Source organism: Corythoichthys intestinalis, chromosome 21, assembly GCF_030265065.1.
Source record: "Corythoichthys intestinalis isolate RoL2023-P3 chromosome 21, ASM3026506v1, whole genome shotgun sequence".
Classification (NCBI taxonomy): Eukaryota; Metazoa; Chordata; class Actinopteri; order Syngnathiformes; family Syngnathidae; genus Corythoichthys; species Corythoichthys intestinalis.
The window spans coordinates 40329182-40341923 of record NC_080415.1 but is presented as its reverse complement, the minus strand read 5'-3'; the positions used below and the strand labels follow the sequence as shown (position 1 = coordinate 40341923).

The window sequence follows — 12742 nt, the reverse complement described above, 5'->3', positions numbered from 1 at the left end:
TGACTCCATTTTGAAAGCTGGAAAAAGGCGTTGGAGTCGACAATTTATTCAGGTGGACAGCGATCAAATGGCAAGGCGAAACAGAAACAGAGTCAGGCGAGGAGGTACTCGTTCCAAGGTCACCATATCACAAGTCAACAAAAGGTTCCCGAGAAAAAAATGACAATGCTTAGTTAACCCTTTAACACAGGGGTGGGCAAACTATTCCACAAAGGGCCGCAGTGGGTGCGGGTTTTTGTTCATACTCATCATGAGGACAATTTTTCACCAATCTGGTTTCTTACAAGTGCAATCAGTTGATTGCAGTCAGGTGCTTCTTATTTCCACTGAAACCTCATTGGTTAAACTGTCTGTGCTGAATCAGTTGGAACAAAGACCAGGACCCACTGCGGCCCTGCTTTAACACCTTAGCCTATTTTGGCCGAATTTGCATGCATTTGATGTTGCCGTTATATTTCAAAGAAAAAATTGTTTACAATGCCCAAGTTGGGTCCCTTTTTTCAGGACACCTTGAACTTCATGTCCAAACTGTTGTTTTCTTCACTGACCAATTTTAATCCACATTTTGGACCCAAAAAGACAAAAAAAAAAATCCCAAAATCTTTTTTCAAAATTTGTAATGTTGACGTCCCACTGACAACCAAACATGCTCGACCAACCATTTTGAAGTTTGATCATATTTATTCAACTTGTTAGGATAAACATTCAATAGAAAAAAATACCATTGAATAGTTCTATGTTTGACAATTCAACACAAACAGCAGGTATGGTCATAGGCGTTTTTGGCCTTTACACATACTATGGTCAAAATAGGTTATATACAGTGCAAAATAGTGAGAAAAAAATTATATATATCATCTAACACAAAAAGGGTTTGGAGGATATCTCTGTGTAGTTTTATATTCATTCTGCACGTTTCAAAGTCGCTCGCTCAAACCAACCGGCCGTTGCTTGCGTCGCATGCCTCCCTTTCATTAGTTGGCGCCTCGTTCGGAAATTTATTAAAAACGATCACATTCGGTTCGTCCTTCTTGACATCAGAACGGCTCTTGGGATATGTAGTCTTTTGTGCTGCTTTCGGTTTTGAAAAAGGACAAGAAATGATGGAAATATGGAGATAGATAACATGGTCCATGCAGCGTTTGAATGCATATTTATGAGTGCAATAAAACTATAAAACTAAAATGACATTATCTCTCGTTTTTCTTGGTCGATTGACTTCAAATAAAAACTGGTGTGGACATCAACCTCCGCACTTTCAAATGAGACCAACCAGCGGCACGTGGGTGACGTAATGACAGCGTGACGAAGCTTCAAAGACCATATGCGTAAACGCGTCGCTGCCGACACGTTCGGTGTTAAAGGGTTAAACATTCAGTCTTTTGAAGGCTTTCGTGGGGCTGGCAGGAAGAAGGGTGTGTTTAGGATAATCTTCAATCGCAGTTTGGGCTGTTTAGTTTGTGCATCACAGTTGCTGAGTCACCATTACTGGGGCAACCGCGATGGGAGATTTTGCCCGCCTCAGCGTCAAAGGGGCTGTTGGAGTCTTTGTGTTATAAGTTGGATATCAGGCGTTCTCCAGTGTTCCTTGTGTTGGGACAGGTTGTCCCGCCATTTGTTCTGGACTGTCCAGAAGAACTGACGTGGAGACGTGGGCTTGTAGATGTCTTGCCTATCACCTGGTAGTCAGTGTCAATCTTGCTCAGCCAGCTGCATGACGCACACATTGGGCTTCCGTGATAAGAAGGTGTCGTGTATCTCTTATGCCCTATGTTCTGCTTGTTTTTCTTAAACTATGGTGTAAGTGCTATTTATTTTATAATGAGTGAGTTAGAGTAATACAAACAGTCAAACAGTTAATACGAGAAAAGACACTATTCCCTGATTGATTATATTAAAGTGTGTTAGAGTAATAAAAACAGTCGATCGGTAAATATGAGAAAAGATACTATTCCCTTCAATATGAATAAAATGAACAAGCGTCGCCCTGCCGAACACCGGAAAATAGTTACAAGATAAACAATAATTTTTCAGGCAGGGCTTCTTCAAAGAAAAGTTTGTTCCGCACATAATTTCACACGGCCAATGATTACACCGCAGCGCCGCTGCTGCGGGGCTAAGCCAAACCTGTGCCGCTCTGATGATAATGTCGTTTGTAATTGAAAAGAAATTGAAAATCCCGACTCCCTAACGCGTAGCCCTGTTTTGTTGGAATATTTAAGTGAAAGGCTGACAGATCTATCATTGTAACTTTCCTTGCCTCCCACTTTTACTCCGTCTATGATTAAATTGCACCAATGGTAAGTGAGCTTCAAGTAAACATCTCCAACCAAAGACATAAAGCGGCGGGGTGTCGTTTTAGCACACTCTGTACTTCTAAGTGAGCTATTTAAATCCACATCTCCTTGGTGTAGAATTGAGTCACTCCACGTGGGCCTATTTTGGTCATTTCTGCTTTAAGGCTTTTGTCATTTATGTATTTTTTTTTCTTCCCCCCCATTGTCATTCGGATGACTCCAGTACAGCAAGGTCGAACGTGGTGTGAATGAAATGACACTTTTAAGACCACGTTGGCCTATTTTAGTCGTAGTTCCCCGCGGATGTAGGACATAAGCACAAAGTCATTAATCACAGAAGAGTTTGTCACCCTCTCTCGCCGCAGGGGTGAAGGCGGTCTTCTCCGGCCACTACCACCGGAACGCGGGCGGTCGCCACGGCGGCCTGGACATGGTGGTGAGTTCGGCCATCGGCTGCCAACTGGGACAGGACGACCACGGCGTCAGGGTGGCGGTGGTGACGGCCGACCGGGTCGTCCACCGGTACCACAGCTTAGAGCGCTTGCGAACGGAAGGGATGGATGAAGACCTCAGGAAGCTCTTGTAGGCTTGATGCTTACTCCAGTCTTTTCACTATACAGTGGTACCTCGACATACCAACACCTCAACGTGCGATTCTTTCAACATCTGACGTAAAATTTGGCTCGTCATTTGTCTCGACGTATGACCGCATGCTGGGAATACAGGTAGACCCTGGTTCACAAACGAGTTCCGTTCCTGCGCTGGCAATGTCGGAATTAAGCCTTTAAATACCTCAAAACAACTTCCAAATTAAAAAAAAAAAACCTATCCAAAAATATGTATTATACAACATTGTACTGTCCTCGCCAAGACGTTGGAGCTAAGTCCTAGCAAGACAGCGGGCTAACCTCGGAAATGACGACGTGTGTGGTTGACTGACTTTATTCAGCTGCTCGTGATTTCAACACTTGCAGAATGAAACTAAAATAAAAAGAAATGACGTCTCATCTTAAATAACAGCTATTCAAATTTGTGTCCACAAGTACAGTGCTGGCCAAAAGTATTGGCACCCCTGCAATTCTGTCAGATAATGCTCAATTTCTCCCAGAAAATGATTGCAATTACAAATGCTTTGGTAGTAATATCTTCATTTATTTTCCTTGCAATGAAAAAACACAAACGAGAATGGGGAAAAAAATTCAATCGTTATCATTTTACTCCAAAAATGGGCCGGACAAAAGTATTGGCACCCTTTGAAAAATCATGTGACGCTTCTCTAATTTGTGTAATTAACAGCACCTGTTACTTACCTGGGGCACATAACAGGTGGTAGCAATAACTACCGTAATTTCCCAAATATAACGCGCACTTTTTTTCCCCAAAATCAACTTGTAAAATCATGGTGCGCATTATAAACGGGTACATGGATGGAGACAGAAATATATATATATATAAACGTTTACGTTATTATTATGATTTGTATTCATAATTTAGGTCGGTTTTTGGGCTGTGGAACAAATTAATCCAATTATAATGTATTCTTTGGGGAAAATCCCGCTCCACGTACGACCATTTCGACTTACAAGCCAAGTCCTGAACCGAATTAAATTTGTATGTCGAGGCACCACTGTAGTTGTATATAAATTCATTGTAACAAAATCAATGTTTCATGTACCCCATGTCCTAGTATCAACAGAATTTGGACACAGTCCAATGCAGGATTTTCAAATGAATTCCTGATTTGCTTTGATTTTGAATCAAATTTTCTAATATTCCTTTTTTGTGTGAAACTGTCAGCATTAATTTCATGCATCTTCATAAGAGACATACAATTTAAAACATGTCTTAAGATGACATGCTTTCATGAAATTCCACATGAGTGTTTTGTACAAAAAAAAGCCTTTAAATACAAAGACAGCTTTGCAAATCACCAACTAGTTAACCGACACTAATCTTAACAGTGCAGCTTTGCTTACCTCTTGGCCTTTGACATGGTATCACTTCAACCACTTCATTTTATTTATTTTTTTGCTCAATGTGATGCACAAGCAACCAAAGTTGACATCATGAATGACAGTTTTTCCACATTCTTATAGAAAAAAATATTTTATTATTTTATTTTTTTATCTCAGGTCCTATATACAGCAGGGAGCACATGCACATACACATATATACAGTACAGTGAATATGGTGGAAAACACTCAGGTGACTTGAAGTTCCACTTTGAGACACCCAATTTGGCCAAATTTCAAAATTGTCCGATATGCATGTGTGATACATCATTGGAAAGCTTAAAATCTCCATTTTCTGGGGGAAATAAACATTTGAACAGGATGGCATTTAGAAAAAAGGTTTTTAAACAGTAAAAACCTAACTGGGAGGTGAGAGCATGAGAGAGCATTGTTAAAGACGGCATGATTTTAACGAGATATTATCCCGTACTTACCTCTTTTCGATCCAAAAACTCCATAACATCCAAACAAGTGTCAAGACACAGCTGTTAATGGACAGATTTTGGGGGATTTTATGGGTGAAACATGGTAATCTAACAGGGGTCGCGAAGCAGAAATTGCTGACATCAAGGAGTTGTCGAGATTTTCATATATTTACACTTTTAAAGTTTTTTTTTTTTTTCCCAATGTTTCTTAGTTTGGATTTATTATTTATCATCTAGAGTAGTGGGGAAAATGTAACAGTAACAAAAAAAAATACAATTAGGCAATAGATATGAGGTAGATATCCATGACTTATTTACACACACCATTATTTTCATTGTGGTGTAATTTGTTCAAAAGTTTAAAACAGGCGAGTGAATAAAGTCTTTTTTTTATTTTAACGAAATATTAGACATTAATTAATGACTCTGAGCTGAAAATGGCAGACATTTCGAATAATGAATATAATTTTTTTTATGGCTGGGTTGAAACAAAAGCCGTTGCGCGGTGTCTATAAACGGGGGTCCCCAGGGTAAAACGGACAAATTAAAAATAGTTTGGGGGCTCAATGCACCATGAAACTGCTATGGCAGCATATAGACATATTGCTTAAAATACAGCAGTTAATTTTAAAGAGGGCTGCAAGAGCAGAAACTGCTTTTTCAGCCTTGTCTGTGTTTTCCGCCATATGCAACTCGTACACAATTGTTTCAGTTCATACAAATGCACTTTTAACATATTTATCATGACCTGTATTCACTCACATGCTAGCGCGCACCTACTCCAAGCTGTTTATTAATTAAATGTATACATCCAAAACAAGGAAATTCAACAACCAACATGATCATATGTATATCATTTCTTCAAACAATGGTTCACTACCTTAATGCAAACACCGTAGGAGGGCCAGTGAAGAAACTTTCTAACAACTGCTACTTACACGGAGCAACAACATAACAAAGCATGCACCAATACACACGGAAATGATTTTTGCCCGTTTTCTGCAACTTTATAGAGGCCTATTTTCCCAATCTCCCCAAATTGTAGAAATTTTGGTGCTCATCTTTTACGTCAGTACAATGTGATAACAAATGTGCAGTGCGGCTCCGAAAGCACGATTTCGCAGCATTTGATGTCTAGCCGAACGGAGATTGCAATTATTTGAATGAAAAGTGGCATTTCTACGTCAAATGTTTATTGTTTGGAACTACCAACGAAAGAATGAAAGGGATGCATCTATGCAATTACACCTTGAACTTGAGATGCTTTTTCACATGATTTAAATGTTTTCCATCCAACATGACGTTAGCATGCTCACACATCAAGCAGGTCCGCTTAACGTCTTCATTTTGAATTCTCTCTATTGCACACGTAAAGCTTTTTGTTTCTATCCAATCAGTATTCGAGATGTAGAATAGTTTATTTGTGTCCCAGTGATCTATGCTAATCTTTCTCGTCTGATTCTCGCAAATAATCCTTCGGAGTTAATTAAAATGTCATTTCTTATATTTTGGGGCTCGTTGATGAAAATCTTTTTCTAACGTTATGATTCCGTTTTCACATCTCGTCCCTCTACTTCATTTTTGGCATCTTCACAAAACGATCTTAGTCCTTTGATGCGCGAATGAATTTTTTTTAACCTTATCAGGACATTCATTTGAAGCAACACTATGTAATTTTTCAGTTTTGATCGATTTCAGCGACGCCGGTGGACAAAAGCGGTCGTGTTTTGCCATAAGGAAGCCTGCGTTTCCTATGAGGGCCAGCGCACACCTGCACAGTTCGTAAAATCCTAATCTCCCTTTCAACGGCAGGTGGATTAAACAACATTTCTGTTTCTAGTAGCTGTGTGAAGGATGAATAGCAATATGATAATTGAAGGAATCTGACCTTTTAGCCAGATTGCCATTATCAAGTCAGCCGAACTGCCGGACCCGAGCTGGCGCAGATCCAACGTCCTGTGCTGGCGAGACCCCGACAACCCGACAAAACACGCATTCACTTTAGTCTTCACCCCTTGGATTGACTCCATTTTTAAAGCTGGAAAAAGGCTTCGAAGCACAAATTGATTATTTATTTAGGTCGACAGCGATCAAACACCAAGACGAAACAGAAACGGACTCAGGCGAGGAGGCGTACTCATTCCAAGGTCACCATATCACAATTCAACAAAAGGCTCCCGAGAAAAATAATGATTAGTCAAACAGTCAGTTTTTTGAAGGCTTTCACGTGGCGGGCTGCGGGCAGAAGAAGGGTGTGCTTGTGCGTTGTGTAGGATTATTGTCTGTTTGTGGATTGGACTGGAGGATTCGGGAGTTACTGTTGTCAGGGCAACAAGGGTTGTGGATTTTGCCACCTCAGTGTCAAAGGGGCTCTTGGAGTCTTTTATGTCGTGTTATCAGTTGGATATAGGGTGCTCTCTGTTGTTCCTTGTGTTGGGACAGGACGTCCCGCCAGTTGTTCTGGACTGTACATGAGATCTGATTGCGAGAGTTGGTGGTGCAGACGTGGGCTTGTAGATGCCTCGTCAGCGTCGATCTTGCTTAGTCAGTTGCGTAACCCCCATGTTGGGCTTTCGTGATAAGAAGGCGTCATGTATCTCTTATGCCCTAAATTCTGCTTGTCTGCCTTACACAATGGTGTAAGTGCTCATTATTTTATATTGGGTGTGTTCGAGTATTTCAAGCAGTAAATACGAGAAAAGATACTATTCCCTGATTGATTATATTACGTGTGTTAAAGTAATCCAAACAGCCGATCGGTAAATACGAGAAAAGATACTATTCCCTTCATTAATGAATCCAGTTGCGGCTAAACAATAGCATATGACAGTTAGCAACCTTGTAGTTTAGTGTGGCTAAACCGCCCTACCCACCCGAACTCGTCAGTGTCATCACGTCAGCGAGTGAAAGCCGGCCAATGTTTATTCTTGAGTATCCTGGTAGCTTCCCTTTTCATCCCTCCTCGGACAAAACTTTTTGTCTCTCTTGTTGCTCTGCCATCTTTACAAAATTCGCGCATCGACTTCCGTCGTTATAATGAATGGGGAAAGGGGGAAGTGACGTATGCTGTAAAGCAGTCAGCACATTTTTTTGTGTGGCAGGGTTCCTGCCACACTGCTCAAAGTTTGTGGCGGTGAAAGCTGTCAGGGAAGTTCAATTTTGAACCCCAAGACAAGTAGCAATCAATAGCTCTAATAAGAGAAAGAATCAAACCCAGCCACGGATTGTCTGTTTCAAAGACTTTATGAACTAGATATATATCAGGGGTACACTTGTGTGCTTCAGCCAGGTCCTGTGAACATGCAGGAGTACAAAGAATTACAATAGAGGCTGGAAATTTATACTGTTGAAAGGGCGTTACCTAAGGATGCTTACTGTGAAACAGAAGTGAAATTAATAACAGCCCAACCAGGGGATTTTCCACAGAAAAACATAATGAGTTACGACCTTGGAAACTTAGCCGTAGCTGGTACGAGAGGGAGTAAAATCAGTTAAGGCAGTCCACAGAAACTCTTTGTATTGTGTTCAAAGAAATAGGTCGAGCACATGAACATGAATAGATACAGTCACAGCACAAATGAATATAGTTTAACAGCAGTTAACAGTAGTTATGTGTTTTATGAGTATGAATAAAATATTCTTTCACTAAAGCGATACAGAACCCAAAGATATAATTGTCATTCAATGTCATTCAACACGTTGTCCGTCGACATATCATCACAAATACTGTCAAAATATTTTATGAAGGTTGAAAAGTTACCTAGTGTTGCTTTAACTCACTGGCTGCCATTGAACGTGCGAATGAACGCACTCTCCTCCTAGTCAAAAATGGATTGGACATCACTGAAACATGAGCATTCACAGCTCGTAGTCGTGTATATCCAAATATTGGAAGCAGAGACAAATCTGAACTCCGCCTATATAAACGTGCTAAAACAAATGTGCTTTCTTTGCGAGTCCCAAATGTTTGAATTCAATTACACTCACACAATCGGCAAGACGTGCCGAGATTGAGTTGTCATGGCAACCTTTTAGCAACACATCTGTGCGTCGTGTAGAAACTGCCAGAAAGATCAATGTTGTGTGTGTGTGTGTCCATCAGCTGTCTGCTAACTTTCATAGGTGATTTTCCATCAGCATCACTATCACTGACCTCATTTCACGTTGACAGATTGTGTCTCTTTCCTTCCAAAAGTGTCAGCAGGTGATGGAAGGGTGAAGGGGGTAGGAATGGCTAATAAGGATGATGTGTGAACCAGAAGGAAGATCTTTATTTTATGTCTAAGAATGAAACGTACATGCTTTTTTTATTTTATTTTATTTTATTGTCTATTGCCAAGCGCAAACACATTAATAGCTTCACCCTGTCTACATTAGAAACCTCTCAATGTAACTTGATTGGAGTTATTTTTATAATAAATGTTGACTATGATGTATGTGATTGAAGGTGTACGTCGCCATTTGTCTGTCGCGACCAGGAGAATAATAACAGTTGATTGCAATCAATGTACCAAACAACCATTTTTATGCATTTGTATGATAACCTTAATATTCATCTTAAAGTGTGTATGACACCAAAAAGCATGTTTATTTCATATTTCACCCGGTATTTTATGCTCCTGAATGAAATGGACCGCTTGGATGTGTGTGGCAGCCATCGTTTTATGTATTCAATTTTTGAATGTGTTTAGAATTATTGTCTGTTTTGGGATTGGACAAGAGGATTTGGGATATCACGCGTTCTCCGGTGTTCCTTATGTTGGGACAGGGCGTCCCGTCATTTTTTCTGGACTATCCATGAGAACTGATTGCGAGAGTTGGTGATGCAGACTTGGGCTTGTCAGTGTCAATCTTGCTCAGTCAGTTGCATGACGCTCTCGTAGGTCTTCCGTGATAAGAAGGCGTCATATATCTCTTATGCCCTATATTCTGCTATTTTTCCTTAAACTATAGTATAAGTGCTATTTATTTTGTATCGGGTGTGTTAAAGTAATATAAAACGTCAAACAGTAAATACGAGAAACGATACTATTCCCTGATTTGATTATATTAAGTGTGTTAGAATAATGCAAACAGTTAGACGGTGCCTACGAGAAAAGGTACGATCTCCTTCATTAATTAATTGCGGGATTATTAGCCAGTAGAGGGAAGCCTGCAGTAGATTAGAAATTTGCCTGTAGAGGAAAGTGAGGATTTATTGTTCACAACTCATGCTTATTTAATCTATATACACAAAACTACTAAATAAAACATAGTGGACTGGGAAGACGGTGCCATTTTTGGCCCGTCTCGCGAAAAAAAAAAAAAACACATTGGAGTAGCGCTTCTCGGCCCCAACGTTGCCGACTGTGTGTGGCCTCCTTATGAGCACACTATATGCTGTATAAACTAGGGCTGTCAAACGATTAAAATTTTTAATCGAGTTAATTACAGCTTAAAAATTAATTAATCGCAATTCAAACCATCTATAAAATATGCTATATTTTTCTGTAAATTATTGTTGGAATGGAAAGATAAGACACAAGACGGATATATACATTCAACATACGGTACATAAGTACTGTATTTGTTTATTATAACAATAAATCAACAAGATGGCATTAACATTATTAACATTCTGTTAAAGTGATCCATGTGTAGTTCTTAAAAGATAAATGTTAGTACAAGTTATAGAAATTTGATATTAAAACCCCTCTTAATGTTTTCGTTTTAATAAATTTGTAAAAACTTCAATCAAAAGATAAACTAGTAGCTCGCCATTGTTGATGTCAATAATTACACCATGCTCACTCATGGTACTAACCCATAAAATCAGTTGTATCCAAACGCCAGCAGAGGGCGCCAAACACCAAAAAACAAGTAACGAGCGGACATTACACTGTACTGTACTGTCATTTTAGTCTGTTTGAGCGTGGCATGTGCGTTAATTGCGTCAAATATTTTAACGTGATTAATTTTAAAAAATTATGACCGCCCATTAACGCGATAATTTTGACAGCCCTAGTATAAACATATACTGTAGCTGTATAAAATAGTGAATTTGCTTTTAACGCTGCAATTAATATCGCCTAAAAACAGTTGTGCATGTTCATGATAAGTGGTATGGCCTTTCGGCTCTGTTCCAGTCTATCAGGAGATTTATTCTTCTGTGGCCGATGAGAGCAAGAAGGTGTTTATTGATCCCGAAGCCGTGTTTCCTGCTGATCGAACACAGAACATGCCGTATAAGCACACTCATCAGCACTTCACTCAAGGAAACGACATAAGAGCACTTTTAGCCGCTGCCGGAGTGTACCGATCCGATGTTTCCCCCCTCGCAAGACTCCCAATTCAAGCAGAGGTAGTGAACTCGGGGGCGAAAGATACCCCTAGACGGCGCCTGTGTGCTTGAGTGAACCCGCTCAATCATCAGAGACGCGCACATAAAAATCAGAGTGCTCACTTTTCTCGATGAAAGCCAAGACACGGCGCTTATAAAGTGATGAGTGCAGACTGGGTGCCAGATATTAAGCAGGTCTATATTTTAGGGCAAGAAGTCATTATTTTTCCCCTCAATCACTTGATCAAAGACATGCCTATTATTGGAGTAGAGAATATACAGTGCCATCCATAATTATTGGATTTATAATAATTATGTGTTTTTTTAGCTTTTTTTAAAAAAAATAATATGGGACCATCCATCCATCCATCCATTCATTATCTTCCGCTTGTTCCGGGGTCGGGTCGCGGGACCTTAATGGAAAAAAGAGAAAAATCCAACCTTCAATACAAGTGCATTTATTCAGTGGGGAAAAAATCCCACATAAAGAAATAATTATTTGACATCAAATAATGTGTGTCACAATTATTAGCACCCCTGGTGTTAATACTTTGTACAACCCCCTTTTGCCAACAAAACAGCACCTAATCTTCTCCTATAATGTTTCACAAGATGCGAAAAGACAGATAGAGGGATCCTCTTTGCAGAATCTCTCTAAATCATCCAGAGACCTGGGTCTTCTCTGTACTCTCCTCTTCAGCTCACCCCACAGGTTTTCAATGGGGTTGAGGTCTGGGGACTGAGATGGCCATGGGAGGAGCTTGATTTTGTGTCTGGTGAACCATTTCTGTGTAGATTTGGCCATATGTTTAGGGTCATTGTCTTGCTGAAAGACTCAGTGACGACCCATCTTCATCTTACGGGCAGAGGGCAACAGATTTTGATTTAAAATGTCCTGGTATTTCAAAGCATTCATGATGCCATGCACCCTAACAAGGTTCCCAGGGCCTTTGGAAGCGAAACAACAACTACAGTATCACTGACCCACCCTCATACTTCACAGTGAAGAAAAAAAATTGAAAGAAAAGAACACGGTCCCTACAGTCAAACCTGGCGGCGGTTCCCTGATGTTTTGGGGTTGCTTTTCTTTCTCTGGCACTGGACTGCTTGACCGTGGGCATGGTATTATGAAGACTACCAACAAATTTTTCAGCATAATGTAGGGCCCAGTGTGAGGAAGCTGGGTCTCCCTCGGAGGTCATGGGTCTTCCAGCAGGACAGTGATCCAAAACACACGTCAAAAAGCACTAGAAAATGGTTTGAAAGAAAGCACTGGAGACTTCTAAAGTGGCCAGACCTGAAACCTGTGGAGAGATCTGAAAATTGTACCCTTCAAATCTCAGAGACCTGGAGTAGTTGGCCTCTCTAATATTTTCAAGTGGGAGAACTTGCACAATTAGTGGTTGACTAAATACTTATTTGCCCCACTGTATATGGATCATAATTGGTTAATCATGGCATGACATTCCATTTAGCTCAGCTCCATCTTGTGGATGCATAACGCAACGCCAAGCACTACTACTACTACTACTACTGCGCATTACAATTCAGTGCACCCTATGCATGAAAATGGTTTTAAAATAGAGCATTCAGGAAGGTACGCCTACTACTCCGATATGGCTTATAGTGCAGAAAATACGGTAAATGTTTGTTGAAAAAGCTCCAGAGAGCCACTTGAGCGGCGCAAAA

General features: G+C 40.2%; 1 protein-coding gene across 1 annotated transcript in view; it reads left to right on the top strand.

Moving 5' to 3' along the window:
* cpped1 (calcineurin-like phosphoesterase domain containing 1) overlaps nt 1-9170 on the top strand; it is a 62440-nt gene extending 53270 nt beyond the window's left edge. The window contains exon 6 of the mRNA XM_057826511.1: nt 2663-9170. Within this exon, the coding sequence (XP_057682494.1) occupies nt 2663-2883 (221 nt within the window). The 3' untranslated portion in view covers nt 2884-9170. The remainder of the gene's footprint in view (nt 1-2662) is intronic.
* Nucleotides 9171-12742: the final 3572 nt, after the last annotated feature.